The following is a 16636-nucleotide window of genomic DNA, read 5'->3' as shown; positions in this document are numbered from 1 at the left end:
TTTGTCTTTGGCAGAAATGTATTTTCTCTCTCTTCTGTATTCAAGCTTAAAATGCTGAAATCGAGAATATGAAAATATGAAGCTATTCGATGATATTTTCCTCTTTCAACTGATTCATATTTTCTCTGAAAAAATTATTGAATATCTTCAATGTTTCAACACCAGTCCCAGGTTCCTTTCGAATGAGAGAAAGTTGCAAAATGCTTTTCCATATAGACTTGGAAAATTTGCAAGTGCTAAAGATGTGATCCCTGGAATCTTCTGAATTTCAATTCCCCATGAACTCATAGATGTGATCCCTGAATTCGGGGGTTTGATCATTGACAACCAAAATTAAAAGGCAAATAGAAATTAGCCTCTTGGAAATTAAAGATGGATTTTTATTATCTGTTTATTCATACATAAAGATGCATAAGAGTACAATACAAGAAATAGTTTTACCCTGAAACATCAAAAGCAGCAAAGAAATAGTTTAACCTTTAATCACAACTGCGTAACATATATATAGGCCACCACTTTATCATCAGAACAAGCGCTTTTCAGGGAAGCCACTGCTAATTGATCTAAAGAAATTTAGATGATTATCCTTTTATAAGGGAAATAGTCACGTTGACAAACTCAGTCTTCTCCTTGGACATGCGATCAGCAACGATATCTCTGTACCTCCGGAAGACCTCATCAATGATTGCTTCACCAAAGTGGCTGGCAAGCAATGGCTCAGTCACAGCCCTTATGCACTTTGCAAAATTGTAGCCACCATCTTTGAATGCATCAGACAGGTCAGGTTCATTCTGATATGCATTCCAATTCACTTCAGTAACCTCCAAACGATCGACGGTGAAGGATCTTTCCTTCAGAACCTCAGATTTAAGCTCAGCAGGAGATGGCAAGTAATTAGGTACGTTGAAAGAGTTCAACTTCTCTTCTTTTATGAGTCCCTGATTTTTTTAAAAAAAATTATATAATAATAATTTTTAAAATAAAAAAAATAAAATTATTTTTTAATATTATAATATCATCAAATTAACTGACATATTAATGGTTAATCAACGATTAGACCTATGTGTCCAGTAAAAAATATTTTTAAAATAAAATATCTATTTCAAAAATTAATAAATTTATATAAAATTTCGAATAAAATTTAAAAAATAGAGGTATTTTACCCTTTTCATTTAGTTTTTTAGTTATATATAAATGAGTGGAGACATATATATCAAGGAGAAGGACTCTTCCTACATGAGTAGGATCTATGTCCATGTAACTCTGTACCTCAAAGACCATATCATTGAGAGCCATGGCCAAGAGTTCCCAAATGTAACAACACTCTTTGCTTGAAGGGTCATCGCTTCTCCTTCCCAAAAATGTCAATACCATGCGCCCTCCCTCCACCAGTTCCTCTGATCTACACTTCAAAAACAATGAAAAATCTTGCTGGAATTGTTCATAATATGCCTTAAGCACGTCTGGCGGGCTTGTGTTAGCAATGTAAATGTTGCCTTTATTACTTTCCAGTCCTTCGGGAACCTGAACGGAATATAATAGTTCACTCATAAATTGCAAACTACGTTCTGCTGCTACTATATTTTTCATTAATAATTTCAGAAATTTGCTGATACTAAACCTGAGAGAGCCAGTGAAGACTATAGGAAGAGTGTACAAAATGCAGACTATTGTGTCTGAAAAGCCTGCCATAGAAAGAACCAGGGACACCGTTGAAAAAACATGGCCCGCTGCCACCTCCAAGTTGTTTCTTCAGTTTGTTCTGGAAGCTGGGTAAGGACCTGAAAATCGTGTTGAAGTCATTCCCTGGAAGGTCATTCAAAAACACTTGATACTCGGTGGATCTTTGGCCTAGCTTTTGGCGAATACTGTCCACCAGTTTGATAAGTTCAGATACCACAAACAAGGTGTTTGGTCCTGAAGAACAACCCAAGTCTGCGATGGCTATGCCTGCAGGGTAGGTGCTGCAATAGAGCTTAGTCATGGCTTCCTCTCTGATTGGCTTCGTCATGGATAGCACCTTTTGCTGTCCAAAGTTCAAGCCAAAATATCTTAGAAAAGTTTTTGACAAATATGATATTTTCCCAAATATGAATATGTCAACAAACTTACCTATCTATATTGTCAAGATCAAAAGATACTTGGGTATACTGATATTAGTAAACAGATTTTGTGATTTAAACTAGTAAATATATCTGGAGAGTTAATAACCTGAAGCAGGGAGTTGTTTGCATAACTGGTTTCTCCAACTCCTCCTTTCATGTGAAGCACTTGAACCACTTCCATCTCGATCTCTATCTCTCTTTTACTGCCTCTCAAGCTGGATAATTGATGGTAAATTTGTGTGCTCAATGAGATGTTACATGCCCTATTTATAGATATGTTATTTGCCTCAGGTCGCCAGGCCGATGGGTCATGATCATTTTATTACTAACATTTTCCAGATGTCACTCCAAAAAAAAAAACATTTTTCAGATGAATTAAATCTTCCATTCCGACCAATTAAAGGAAAGACCCGTATTGCAACAGTCGGCTGTGCCTTGGCTACGAGGCCACTGTTAAGTTAATACTTGCATGATAATGTACACTTGTCAAGCTTTTGTTATACTTTGCTTCATTGTAGTGGTCATTAGTCATGCATGTTTTCTACTAATTCCATCTCCTACGTGTATAGCTGCATGAGTTTGTTGTCTTTATGCCATAACACCTGTGTCTATAGTATGTTACAAGTGTTAATCATGCCTACTGCATATTTAACTTGTACTTTAATCTGATCAATGAAGTAGACTTGCAGTTTTTTGTAACCATCGATAGTCTTTCTTTCAAGTTTTGAAAGCCTTTCTGTTTTAGTTTTATAACAGAGTATCTTTGACAACTTGCTCTCTGTTAAAGACTAGAAATATAACAGCCACAAGCTTCATGCAACCACAGAATAGAAAAACTGTGCAAAGCGTGGTTATTGTCGTTTTCGTTCTTGGGGTTTTTGAATCAATTATTGCCTTCTGCTCTCAACACGATGAATTTAGGGGTATTTTCCATCACCCTCCCTCAATTTCCAAATGCAAAAAGAGATTCCTTGTAATAGTGATAAACTGAATACTCGTACTGGAACTGTCTTGATTATGGTTTGCTAGAAATTCATTTCATCTTGTCACTCGTACCTGACAACCATTTATATAAATGCATGCAGATGGGACAAGAAGGGGAATTGCATTAAAGAAGGCACATGGTGAATGGCGTCATTGTAACATTGCTCTCATTGCCATTGTCCTCCTTTTCATTGCTGTCAGCTGCTGCGTCTTTTTTGGATCAATAAACGAGATTTTACCTTGACCATTTTGGTTTTTCGATTCCGCATGGATCTCCATCCAACATCATTGCCCATTGGCTTCCTCCCTTCTTCTCTTTCTTGTCTCACCCGCTGCGGCTGGTGTCTCTCACCATGTTTCTTTCTCTGTCTAGTCTCATTTATTTCATATTTTTTTATATTAAAAAATTTTACAAAATTATATTTCACCTTAAAAGAAAAAAAAGGAATTTGTACAAAAACAGAGGTTCAAGTTGATTCAAATGATCACCTTCCTTGCTACGCATGATTGGACCTTAAGATGTTCATCATCAAGTTAACAATGGATTTTTCATCCCAATTCCTCTATTGAAAAAATACATATCACACCCACCGACAAAGTCAAGATTTCATATTTGAGGAGATAAAAAAAAAATTTTAATATTTGGAGGAATGAAACTATAAAATTTTTTAAAAAATAAAAGTAAAATTATAAATTTTTAAAACAAAACAAAGACAAAATTATAAAGTTTTGCAACTTTAGGAGGTAAAAATAAAAAATTTAATATTTAAAGGGATGAAATTATAAATTTTTTTTAAAAAAGAGTAAAATTATAAAATTTTAAAACAAAACAAAGACAAAATTATAAAATTTTTAAGCTTTTGGTGGGGAGGGGGGGAGCGGGCGGGGGCCCCTACTAGCCCCCCCTCCCTCCGCCTCTAATCACACCCATGGCGGATCTAAAGCATTTTTAGAGAGTCAAATAAAAAGAGACATTTAACTGTCAAAGAGAATTTTATATTTAATTCAATTTTCACTCTCTATGTGCAAGAGTGAAAAAAAAACTAAAATGAATTACCAATTTACTTTATGTGTTTTGCATGAAAATGGGTAGTTTCTTGAGAAATGTACTATTGGGATACAATAAGTTATGATAAATTTAAATTTATATTAAGACTTAGTGGGTTTGAGTTAGTAGACTCATTCTTATTTTTAAAAAAAAAATTGATAAGCTTAACATATTGAGTTAAAATTTATATACTAGTCTTAATTAACAATATACTGATTGTCACAGATCCCACATCAATAAGAGATGAGATGAATCTTGGATATATAAATATGAATCTTCCACCACCTTTCAGGTATGTTTTTTGAGTTAGAAACACGGACTTATGATTTATAGGCTTATTGAAGCTCTATTTTCAGAATTTAAGACCCACAAGCTAGGTTAGGCTTAAATTTTGACCTGTGACAAATGTTATCAAAGCAAACCTAGATCTTCACTGATGTGTGAACCCCATAAGAGATATAAGGGTCGAACCTCATAAGAGATACAAGGGTCGAAATAAACTCAAACTAATGTAAAAGCGCTTCTCCTTTATGGGTAAAAAAGCCAGTACAATGAAAACATTGCACAAATGGTTGAGGTAGAATGTCACAGGTGAAGTAAAATATCATAGATCTCACATCAGTGAGAAATGAGGTGAGTTTAAGTATATAAATATGGGTCTTTCACTACCTATCAAACATGTCTTTTGGAGCCATTTGAGGTTAGGTGTAAGTTTCAACCTGTGACATTGGCCATGACTCCAATCCTATTGAAGAAATAAAAAAATTATTTTAAGAGAGAAATTAAAATATATATAATAAATAAATAAAATTTAGAGACCACATCCCCCCATAATATACTTTTTTTAAAAAAAATAAAATTTTATATATTAATGATTGGCATAGAAGCAAGCTTTGGGAAGAATTTATTCTGTAAAATTACAAAAGAAGCAGCTGCTTAAAGAGCAATTGGCAGCAGCCTCGACAGGAATAGCTCCTAAAACAGAAGTGAGTTCTGGATAAAGGCCCTAAAACAAATAATGAAATCGAGACAAACTCTATCCCAGAGAGAAAAAGACGAACGTAGATATCGCCGAAGACCAAAAGGTGAACCGTACATGACCCTCCGTCCTGAATTCACACCTATTGAAATCTTGTCCTCGTTCTGCCTTCCTCAATTCTTTGACATCGATTTCTCTTAGCAAACAAGATAAACGTGGTTGTGGAGTAGATTAATCATTCATTAGTCGAACCTACCCCCATCATCTTGTGGTGAAAAGCAGAGATTCCTCTGTACTCCCAGACACAGCTAAATATCAATCAAAAGGGTCAAATCAGTTGAATTATCCCAGACAAATGATGTTGTATTATAATATTTGGCATGCTTATAACATAATTTTCTACAAAAGTTGCGTACGAATCCACCACAAAAATATAGATGTTCCAAGCAATGGCGGAACTAACTAATTTTGGTTAGGGGTCAAAGATGAAAAAAATAAAAATTAAAAATTTTTAAAATTAATATATTGAATTTAACCAACGAATAAAAAATTCATAATAGATAATAATTTAACATACAAATAAAAAAACTAAAAAAAACTTATAATAGTTATATAAAAAAATTGTGTTCGACGATGTTTTTTAAATTCAAATTCATTAATTATTGACTTTGTACTGAAAAGACTAGCAATGTCTTTCTCAATATAAACAACTAAATTATCTACAAGAAATTCGTCATCCATTTTATTCTAGAGTCTTATTTTTACAATTTTCATTGCTGAAAAGGCTCTCTCTGTAGTTACTATAGAAACCAAAAGAGTCAAAATAAAGTGAATTAATCTATCAATCAAGTGATAATTCTTTGACTTTTCTGTTTCTACTAATCTCTGACACAATTCAGAAAGTATCTTAATATCTTCAAAACTTTGATGATGAGATATATTGAGCTCGTAATGCCTCAATTGTAATCTCAAAATAAGTCTTTATTGTTCTGTGAAATCCTGAGAATAAAAACTCTCTACTAACTTGCATATATTATCAATATTGAATGATTTGTAATTGTTATTAGGATCCAAAGCAGTGTTTAAAGTTAAAAGTTCCACAACTTGCTCACTGAATTTTGAATTCAATTCTTATAACTGGGTATCTATCGTCACTAAGAATATATCAACTCGATAATGATGCTCCACAGTTACATTTGGTTGATGAGATCGACCTCTGCCTAAGATATATCGTGCACCCATGTCAGGAATTTCTATCTCATGTTTTTGACAAAATTTTTTCACATTCTCAAGCAAATTAGACCACCCATAATCTCTCAACTTCTGAAAGAGTGATTTTGTAGTAAAAACAAGATGAATTACATTTACAATATCTTGATAGCGTAATTGTAATGCTTGGCAAAGAACATTAGTGATTCCCCTGATCTCATACGTCAAGTGTAATAAAAAAATAAATTCAAATGATGCTAATATTTTACTAGCAACAGAAGCACCACCTCTTTATGAATAACTGGCCCCTTCATCAATAATACTTTCCACTACAGTGCAGGTTACATCAAACATTCTCATCAAGCTACAAATAGAATGAAAGTGTGAGCTCCATCGAGTATCTCCAGCTCTTTGTAGAGTTCCCACTTGGTTTGCTCTTCTACTTGTTTCAAGTTCATCACTAGCAATCATGTTTGCAATGTCAATTGCTTGAGCAGCTTGTAATTGGCTATGTCTTTTGGAAGAAGCATTAACAATATTTACAATAGAAGTCAACTGTGTAAAAAATTCATGCACATGAACTACTTCTCTAAATGCTGCAACTAATGCTAATTGTAATCTATGAGCATAACAATACACATAATATGCGTATGGACAATCGTTAAGTATCAAAGCTTGTAAACCATTCCATTCACCACGCATGTTATTAGCATCATCATATTCTTGACCTCGAATACTTTCAACTTGATGGTTATAACGAGAAAAAACAGACATTAACTCTTTCCTCAAAGTCATTGCATCGGTATCACTAACGTGTACAAAGATCAAAGAAACATTCTTGAACAAAACCATCACCATTAACAAATCTTAAAATAATAGCCATTTGTTCTTTTTTAGACTCATCTCGAGCTTCATCAATAATAATACAAAACTTAGCATTTTCCACTTCCTCTTTAATTGAATTTCTCACTATATTAGCCAAAATATGCAAAATCTCATTTTGAACATCATTGGATGTGTACTTAGCAACCCGTGGAGCATTTTCCAAGACAAGCTTACGAACTTTGTCATTGAAGATCCTAAGAATTTCAGCATTTCAAAGAAATTTCCTCTATTTTTTGAGGATGGACTTTCATCATGACCTCTAAATGCACAAGCTTGAAAAGTTAACCATCTAACACAATCTATAGAAGCTTTGAGCCTAAGCCAATTATTCAAGATCTCTTCTGATGCTTGTCTTTTGATAAGCCTATCAATATGTTGGGATTTTTTCAATAAACCCTCACAAGATTTTATAGTAACATTATGTAAGGAATTTGAATTTTTCCCAACATGATTCAAAAGTGGACAATTTTCTCTATTATTTAGTTTCTTCCTATTGAGATGAGCCTTGCAGCCAATTGGGATTGGTTAAAGCTTGATTCCAATCATGCAACAACATCATTCATGTTGAATGATTAAAGGTTTTCCTTCATCAATAAAACATTAATTATAACAAGTTATAAGTCTAATTGGATGAAGTCCATGAGATTAATATGCCTTGCAAGGGAACTGTAATGGGTTGCAGTTATGAGATCCTTATGCATCAAAACATAATATCAAAATATTCCTGGTCAATGTATCATTGAGACTGGACATCAATGATACTTAAAGACTAGTACATTCTATGTTCTTTACTTGAGAAATAAGCAACCGATCTCATAGGTTGAAGTATAAAGATACTTGAAACTAGAATGTAAGTGCTTGCCTAGGAGAGCAAGTTCACTGAACATGACCCGTTATGAGAAGTGCATTTGGTATTTCACTCAAGTGTCTATGCAATACTTCTCATGTGTTAGTTGTATAAATACTCCCTAAACTTGAACACCAAGTTGTCTTATGTGTGAAGTGCTATGCTTTGATTTCATAACTACGGGTGCCTAACCAAGGATGCCTAAACAAGATGCTTTTGGATATAGCATGAAGCATGTGAAGGCAAATGAGTGGTCAAGATAGGAATCATCACCCCAAGTGATGCAGGGGACATATCCTCGCTGTCCTTGGTTGATATTAGCTTATTGAAGTCCTTGGCCAAGGTGACTTAAAGTTTATAAAAGGAGTTTCATAAGTCTTTATAAAGCTGATGATCAAACTTTAAGAACGAATATAGAGATCAATAAGAGTAGACACTACACCATGCTCTTATCATCTCCGGGATATATGATGAGGGAATGAATTACTCTGAAAGGTTGAGTCAAACCATCTTGACTCTTCTAACATTTGGGTGGCCATGATGGATTGCTAGATCTCAATCTTGGTGTATGAATTTTAGGTAGTTAGCTTGATTAATGATAAATTTAAAGTAGTTTAAATTTATCTAATTCTAAGTTTAACTTAAGAATTATATGTTGAGTCCATTGCCAACATGTTAGAAGCCTAATGGGTCACACACCTAAAATGAATGTTGAAAATAAAATGGGAGAGGTGATTAAGTTGGACTTAATCAAATTAAAAGTTATGAGCTTCTCAAGCACTTGATTAAAATTGTTTAATTAAGTTGTGCCTAATTAACTAAATTGTTTAATTGAATCATTGGGCCTAATTAATTAAATTGTTTTATTAAGTCATTGGGCCTAATTAATTAAATTAAACAATTAAATTATTGGGCCTAATTGATTGAATTTGTTTAATTAAGTCATTAGGCCTACTTGATTAAAATTGTTTAATTAAATTGTTGGGCTTAATTAATTAAATTATTTAATTAAGTTATTGAGCCTAATTGATTAAATTAAACAATTAAGTTAATTGGGCTTCTTAAAGACTTAATTAAATTATTTAATCAAATTATTGGATTAATTGGTAATTACAAAATAGTTTTGTAATTAGGGTTTAAAATTAATCCAATGTATAAATACCTTGCTATAACCTCCAAACAAAGCAGTGGAGAACGGCTGAAAAAAAAAAGTAGTGAACGGCACATTAGAAATTCTTTTGTCTTGCCATTCCTTAGGTGAAGAAAAATAGTTTTTCATTTCACTTCGTTTTTGTGTGTTCAGCCCCACAATTTTGTGTGGATTATGAATTTATGAAACTCATCTTTGCTAGCACATTGTCAAGGCTTAGCACTTCTAATCCTTACAAAAGGATTTTCTCGTTCATTGGTGTGGATCACCATTAGAGGCTGCATAAAGATTCCTTGGACAGCTTTGGTTTGCAACAACGGGGCTGAGGTGGTTGAGTTTTTTCGAATGCTGATTTGGTGGTTTAACAAAGGATTCATCAACCTTTGTTATTTAGGTAAAGTGATCTAATCATGTACTTTTATTTTTAATTTAATTCTGTACTCAATTTAGCATGAAAGAGATCCTAGGAGGATGAGACGTAAATTTAATTTTTTTAAATTTATTTTCACTGCGTTTTATTTACATTTGATGTATAATCAGCCCTCACCCAACACTTCCAACTTTTGAAACCCTTTTCAATAAATGCATTTGAACCTGGATGATTCGAGGTGTTCTTACCAAAAAAGTAGCATGGCAAACAAAATATAGCGTCCTTGTCACAAGAATACTCCAACCAAGAAGGATATAATTTAAACCAAGAAGCTTGAAAATGACGAGGATGATCATCATCTGATAAAGGATACGTCTTAAGGATGGATTGACATGGCCCACGTTTGAGATAAGCACGATGAATTTTATCCCTTTGATAGGAAATTCTCATATCATTGGTCATAATCCAGGGTTAGGTTTTAAATGAAAAGTATCAATTTCTTCAAGATTGAGCCTTGGACGTTTTGATTCGCACTGCTTTAGTTCATGAGTTGAAGTATTAAGGTTTGGTGGCTTAAGTGTAGGAGAATCATTTGAGTGATCTACGTCTTTTCTTTTAAAAAATTTGTCAATTATTTTCAACTTACTCATATTTTAATCAAACCTAAAAAAAAAAAATAATGTAGTCAACATTCAATATTCTTACTCATTTATATTTAAACTTGAAAAATAAAACATAAAACTATAATGAATAAAATATAAATAATTCAATACGAAATATAGGATTTTACATAATTCTTAAATAATATAAATAGAAAGAAGAAAGTAAAAGAAAACTTTACCTCTTCTTAATTTTACACAATGGTAGTGAGTGATCTCTGTCTTTCCTTATCCAAACTCACAAGCTCATAAATCTCTTTTGAAGAATATGGTGTGTTTTAGTGGTAAGTTACGAACAAAGAGAAATATAAATAAAAAGACACAAAAGATAAGAGAAAAAGAAAAAGAAAAAGAGGTGTAGAGAAACTTAAATTAGGGTAAAGTTAAGTAAGTTTGTGAGGATGTTTGATTTTTTTATTTATATTAATTATTAGATAAAAAATTTATTTTGAGTGGCCCATTAATAATATATAATAAATAAAAATTTTTAAAACTTTTGGGGGGGGCCAATGATAAAATATATATATATAAAATAAATATTTTTAAAAATTTTGAGGTTGCCACGGCCCCCCCATTGTTGGCTTACCCTCTGCCCTTGGTTCTAAGGATTGAGTTTCTTCCTTGTTCTTGCTTCTAGATACGGATACGAGTAGGGGCGGAGCTTGCTCATGGCCTTCCAAAATTTTAAAATTTTTTTAATAGCCCATTCAAAATAAATTTTTATTTAATAATTATTACAAATAAAAAATAACAAAATAGTTTCATATGCTTGACTCAATTTTAAAGTTTTTTTATTTTTTTAATTTATATTATTATTATTATTTATATTCTATTTATTCATATGTTATACATCTCAATATATTTTTTCTCACAAATTTATACCAAACATCAATCATATTTTTTTTATTATGTCATATGTGGATTTTATCTTCTACTTTTCATGTTCTTCTTTTTTTGTTATGTGGATTTTATTTTCTATGATTTTAATCTTTAAAAATAAATAAATTATTATGTAATTCTTAAATATAAGTTGCAGTATTGCATTGCTGTTTAAAATTTTATCAATATATTATTTTTTATTTAGAATAACCAATGTATCTTAGTATGTATGTTGCAAACTTTAAATAACAAGAATATATATATATATATATAAATTGATAGAATGAAATAATTATATTTCTTTCAATATAATTTTATTTATTATATTTATTTTTAATGGCTCTCAAAATAATTTTTTGTTTAATAATTATTTTTATTCTTTATACTGTTTGATAAAATTAGAGTCATTATGGCTAGTATATTACTAATTAAACCCAACAAATAAATTCTAAACTAATATCTTAAACCTATCAAATTTATAAAAAAATAAAAGTGAGTCTACCAATTCAGACCCATTAAGTTTTAATTTAAATTTAAGTCTATCATAATATATTACATCTTAGTAGTCCAACCTAATAGCTTATCAAAACATATTATATTTAAATAGTTCCATNATAAAAAATAAAAGTGAGTCTACTAATCAAAACCCATTAAGTTTTAATATAAATTTAAGTCTATCATAATATATTACATCTTAGTAGTCCAACCTAATAGCTTATCAAAACATATTATATTTAAATAATTTTATCCAATAACTCAATATATTAATTGGCAATTTAAGAGGCAAATAGAAAATAAGAAAAGAGTTATGACACACAAAATAAAGAAGTAATTCATTTAAGTTTGAAAAATTATTTTCTCTTCCATTGTTGCGCGCAAAGAGTGAGAGAGACTCATTTTATAGTTTCATTCAGTTGTATATATAAATGACACCATCATTACTATTAATATGCATTTTTTGATATGTTCATTATCTTTTAAATTTTATTTAATTTTTTAGATGAATGATAATTGAGTTATATATAAAAAAATTTTTAACCGTTTAATATCTCTTTCTATTTGGCTCTCTTTTTGAAAATATTCTAACTTCGTCCCTGAATACGTGGACAAAAATATCTAGCAAACCTGTAAAAGTCCTTGATTTCTGATGTATTGTTTTCTACTGTGTGCCAATAATAAGTTTCAATTCTTTAAATACGAGAAGAACCACGAGATTCCATTGGGAGCGCTGCATAATGGATGTTGGCGAAGCAAGTGCTGGTTGCATGAATAAGGGAGATAAAGAAATCAGCTGTGCCAATAATTCTAGCTGACGAGTCTCTTCCTTTCTTTAACATTTAGTACATTATTCTTTTCTAATGCCTTCATTTTTCCTTTACCTGCTTTAGACTTGATTTGTTGTATTTTTTCCCTCTTTGTTGGCTATAATTCTTTAAGAAAAAAGTGTTGTTGAAGACAAAGAGAATCCTAGAAGATACTATCAAAGACTTACTCTGCAACTTTTTTCCAAATCGTGTTAAAGTGGCAGACTTGGGCTGTTCATCAGGGCACAACACCTTCTTAACAGTCTCTGAAATCGATGGCGTTATTCATGAGATATGCCAACAAGCACAATTGAAATTACCTGAGTTTCAAGCGTTTCTAAATGATCTTCCAAAAAATGGCTTCCATGTCATTTTCAGGTCAATCTCTGTTTTTGTTTTAAAGAGAATTAAATGATCGGATCGTACAAGATAACTCTAGTGCACGATATACCTCCAATCCTTCATTGATCCTGGTGAAGCAGGATTGGATCCCAAATTTCCAATAGAACAATCGGAAAATAAATTTTGTTTTCAATGGAATTTCTCTTTTGACTCTACATGCTTGCCAACAACCGCATTTGAAATCACCCCAATTTGATTTCCAAATACGTCTTCAAGTTTCTTCCTGCTTTCCTTGAGAAGCTTAAGAGAGAAAAGGGAGATCTCTTAGGGCATTGTTCAATATTAGGAGTACCAGGTTCTTTCTATGGAAGGCTTTTTCTAAGCAGAGGTAGCAATTTTTAGAAAAAAAAAAAAAAAAGATTTTGTGTTGGACAACGCATATTGTACCAAAATTGTGGAGGAGAAGTCATTAAAAGAAAAGGAAAATTGTGGAGGAGAATAAGAATTAATCGGAACCAGATAAATTACATGTTTAGGACCCAGAATTGATCCGATCTCTCAGTAATGCAGGGCCCATGATTTGGATTTTGACGACGACGTTAGCGACAATGATCTTGTGTTGGACAAGTATGAAACGGGGCAAAAGCTTGCAAATTGTGTAAGAGCTATTTCAGAACAGTTGCTTGCCAGTCATTTTGGAGATGCTATAATTGATAGGTTATTCGCAAGGTTAGCAACACATGCTTCCAACGATTTCAATTTGGTTACTATTGTCGTTTCAATGACAAAGAAGTAGACAGCAAATTTCACATGTTTCAGTTAAAAGTCCATCATCTATATTATATAATTGAGTTAGCTCTGTTGAACCTGTTGATCAAGGGCTGTTGTTCACCTTCTTCTCTTGTAGCTTGGAGCTTTCTTGTATTGATGCCTGAGGTCTACGAAAAGATTTTGGTTTTCTCAAAAAAATTTCGGGCTTCTCATGAATTGATAACTACAAGTCTATAAATCATAGAGAGCCAACCACTACCAATACATGCTAATTTAGGTAGAAATATAATTTGTACATCTTATTATAGACTACACCCCTATGAACAGACGTCTATGCCGTAATTGGGGTATTGATGTAGCTAGCATTGTTCCCATCGTTATCAACCCAAAATTAATAAACAAGTTGTTATGCTTAAAAACGTGATTAGGTGTCAGGATTTAAATAGAAGAGACTATATGTACCAACTGGCATATATAATTACCGAATTTTCATGAAATCAATGATTTATAGCAGCATCAAGGCCAGCTGATATGAAAATTGTGCTACTGTCCTCATCTGATCTTTCTCAGCGATTATTACTGGGGGTTTGATCATAGACAAACAAAATTAATAGGGAAGTAGGAATTGGCCTCTTGGAAATTAAGGATTGATATTTATTATTTATTAATTCATACATAAAGATGCTACGAATACAATACAAGGAATACTTTTACCCTGAAGCATCTAAAAGATCAAAGAAATAGTTTTACCCTGATACAACTAGAAGATCAAAGAAATAGTTTAACCTTGAATCACAATAAAGGCCATCATTTTATCATCAGAACAAGGGTTTTTCAGGGCAGTCACGGATGATTGATATAGAGAAATTTAGATGATTATCCTTTTATAAGGGAAATAATCACATTGACAAACTCAGTCTTCTCCTTGGACATGCGATTAGCAACGATATCTCTATACCTCCGGAACACCTCATCGATGATCGCTTCACCAAAGTGGCTGGCAAGCAATGGCTCAGCCACAGCCCTCATGCACTTTGCAACATTGTAGCCACCATCCTTGAATGCATCAGACAGGTCAAATTCATTCTGGTACGCATTCCAATTCACTTCAGTAACCTCCAAGCGATCGATCATGAAGGATCCTTCCTTCAGAACCTCAGATTTAACCTCAGCTGGAGATGGTGTATATTGAGGAATGTTGAAGGAGTTCAACTTCTCTTCTTCTATGAGTCCCTGCATTTGTTTATGATTTCATTTGTAAAGTGTCTGTTATATATCAATTTTATGCAAAATCTTTAACAGTAATTAATATTTTCTTTTGGAAAGAAATTTTTGCCATATTGATCAGTAATTAATCCAATATGAACAGTACGCTGAAATTTCTGAATTGATTTCAACTTTATGAGGCAGTCAACTCTTAGTGCTGTAAAACAGTAAAAGAATTTCAGGTTAGTGGAATCTAATTTGTGTATTTATATATTCTCTAGATATCAGATCCGATAAACATGTATAGATAGCAATTGTCAACTACCCCAGCATCAAATAGGGACCGGCCTTCGTCATGTCAAATTTGAAATTAATATAAAAGATGATTCTTGAGGAATTTTATATATTTTCTTGTCGCTCTCTTATGTTTTAAAGGTTTCGTGTCTCTCTCGAACTTTTTAAAGTTTTCCTTATAGTTTTTCAGTGATGAATGAGTGGAGACGTATATATCTAGGAAAAGGACTCTTCCTACATGAGTGGGATTTATGTCCATGTAACTCTGTACCTCAAAGACCATATCATTGAGAGCCATGGCCAAGAGTTCCCAAATGTAACAACACTCTTTGCTTGAAGGGTCATCGCTTCTCCTCCCTAAAAATGTCAAAACCATACGCCCTCCCTCCACCAGTTCCTCTGATCTACACTTTAAAAACAACGAAAAATCTTGCTGGAATTGCTCGTAATATGCCTTAAGCACGTCTGGCGGGCTTGTGCTAGCCATGTAAATGTTGCCTTTATTACTTTCCAGCCCTTCAGGAACCTGAATGGAATATAATAGTTAACTCAGAAATTACAAACTTCATTCTGCTGCTACTATATGTTTCATTAATAATTTCAGACATTTGCTAATACTAAACCTGAGAGAGCCACTGAAGACTGTAGGAAGAGTGTATAAAATGCAGACTATTATGTCTGAAAAGCCTGCCGTAGAAGGAACCAGGGACCCCAGTGAAAAAACATGGCCCGCTGCCACGTCCAAGTTGTTTCTTCAGCTTGTTTTGGAAGTTGGGCAAGGACTTGAAAATCGTGTTGAAGTCATTCCCTGGAAGGTCATTCAAAAACACTTGGTACTCGGGGGATTTTTGGCCTAGCTTTTGGCGAATACTGTCCACCAGTTTGATAAGTTCAGATACCACAAACAAGGTGTTTGGTCCTGAAGAACAACCCAAGTCTGCGATGACTATGCTTGCAGGGTATGTGCTGCAATAGAGCTTCGTCATGGCTTCCTCTGTGATTGGCTTCGTCATGGATATCACCTTTCGCTGTCCAAAGTTCAAGCCAAAAAAATCTTAGAAAAGTTTTTGGCAAATATTCTGATAAATATATCTGGAAATATAATTACCTGAACCAGAGAGTTGTTTGCATAACTGGTTTCTCCAACTCCTCCTTTCATGTGAAGCACTTGAACAACTTCCATCTCGATCTCTATCTCTCTCTTACTACCTCACAAGCTCGATAATTGATGGTAAATTTGTGGGTACAATGAGACGTTTGCATGCCCTATTTATAGATGTTATTTGCCTCAGGTCGTCAGGTTTGGGCATTGTTTATTATTCCTTTTTTTAAAAAATAATTATTCCTTTCAACATTTCTCACATGAATTAAATCATCCACTTCGACCAATCAAAGGGGAGATCCTTTGTTGTTGCAACAGTCGACTATGCCTAGCAACAAGTCTACAGGGCCCTGTGCAACAACAACCACAGCAGAGGCGAAGGGCGGGAGGGAGGCTAAACCCACTGACAGCAGCTTTGTCGTGACATCAAAGCATTTGCAAACCTCGTTTCCAACGTTTTACACCTTTTAGAGAATTATACAAGAGGTCGAACTTGTCAAGC

At 33.1% G+C, this 16636-nt stretch overlaps 3 protein-coding genes across 4 annotated transcripts; 1 reads left to right on the top strand and 2 right to left on the bottom strand.

Moving 5' to 3' along the window:
• LOC18610880 (salicylate carboxymethyltransferase) lies at nt 355-2388 on the bottom strand. 2 transcript variants are annotated; one of them, XM_018114232.1, is made up of 4 exons: nt 2212-2388; nt 1622-2026; nt 1270-1524; nt 355-938 (listed from the first exon to the last, which is right to left on the bottom strand). In XM_018114232.1, exons 1-4 carry the CDS (start codon nt 2284-2286, stop codon nt 582-584), a joined length of 1092 nt encoding a protein of 363 aa, XP_017969721.1. In that variant the 5' UTR covers nt 2287-2388; the 3' UTR covers nt 355-581. The 2 variants fall into 2 exon arrangements, with proteins under 2 accessions (XP_017969721.1, XP_017969722.1); XM_018114233.1 differs by having other exon boundaries at nt 429-791.
• On the top strand, nt 12351-13557 carry LOC18610879 (benzoate carboxyl methyltransferase). Its single transcript, XM_018116663.1, has 3 exons — nt 12351-12356; nt 12553-12833; nt 13332-13557. Exons 1-3 carry the CDS (start codon nt 12351-12353, stop codon nt 13555-13557), a joined length of 513 nt encoding a protein of 170 aa, XP_017972152.1.
• On the bottom strand, nt 14158-16295 carry LOC18610878 (salicylate carboxymethyltransferase). The gene is made up of 4 exons (XM_018124127.1): nt 16141-16295; nt 15656-16060; nt 15304-15558; nt 14158-14765 (listed from the first exon to the last, which is right to left on the bottom strand). Exons 1-4 carry the CDS (start codon nt 16213-16215, stop codon nt 14409-14411), a joined length of 1092 nt encoding a protein of 363 aa, XP_017979616.1. The 5' UTR covers nt 16216-16295; the 3' UTR covers nt 14158-14408.

The sequence above is a fragment of the Theobroma cacao genome, chromosome 1, assembly GCF_000208745.1.
Source record: "Theobroma cacao cultivar B97-61/B2 chromosome 1, Criollo_cocoa_genome_V2, whole genome shotgun sequence".
NCBI lineage: Eukaryota > Viridiplantae > Streptophyta > Magnoliopsida > Malvales > Malvaceae > Theobroma > Theobroma cacao.
The sequence above is the reverse complement of the archived record's forward strand: the minus strand, read 5'-3'. Positions and strand labels throughout refer to the sequence as shown.

Excerpts from the sequence above, each read along its gene's own strand:
- LOC18610880 (XM_018114232.1), bottom strand. The coding sequence starts at position 2,286 with ATGGAAGTGGTTCAAGTGCTTCACATGAAAGGAGGAGTTGGAGAAACC. Across the intron at positions 1,525-1,621 it reads GTCTTCACTGGCTCTCTCAG|GTTCCCGAAGGACTGGAAAG; the intron begins GTTTAGTATCAG and ends TATTCCGTTCAG. Across the intron at positions 939-1,269 it reads TCAATGATATGGTCTTTGAG|GGACTCATAAAAGAAGAGAA; the intron begins GTACAGAGTTAC and ends TAAAAAAATCAG.
- LOC18610879 (XM_018116663.1), top strand. Across the intron at positions 12,834-13,331 it reads GTTTTAAAGAGAATTAAATG|GGCCCATGATTTGGATTTTG; the intron begins ATCGGATCGTAC and ends TCAGTAATGCAG.
- LOC18610878 (XM_018124127.1), bottom strand. The coding sequence starts at position 16,215 with ATGGAAGTTGTTCAAGTGCTTCACATGAAAGGAGGAGTTGGAGAAACC. Across the intron at positions 16,061-16,140 it reads CAAACAACTCTCTGGTTCAG|CGAAAGGTGATATCCATGAC; the intron begins GTAATTATATTT and ends AACTTTGGACAG. Across the intron at positions 15,559-15,655 it reads GTCTTCAGTGGCTCTCTCAG|GTTCCTGAAGGGCTGGAAAG; the intron begins GTTTAGTATTAG and ends TATTCCATTCAG.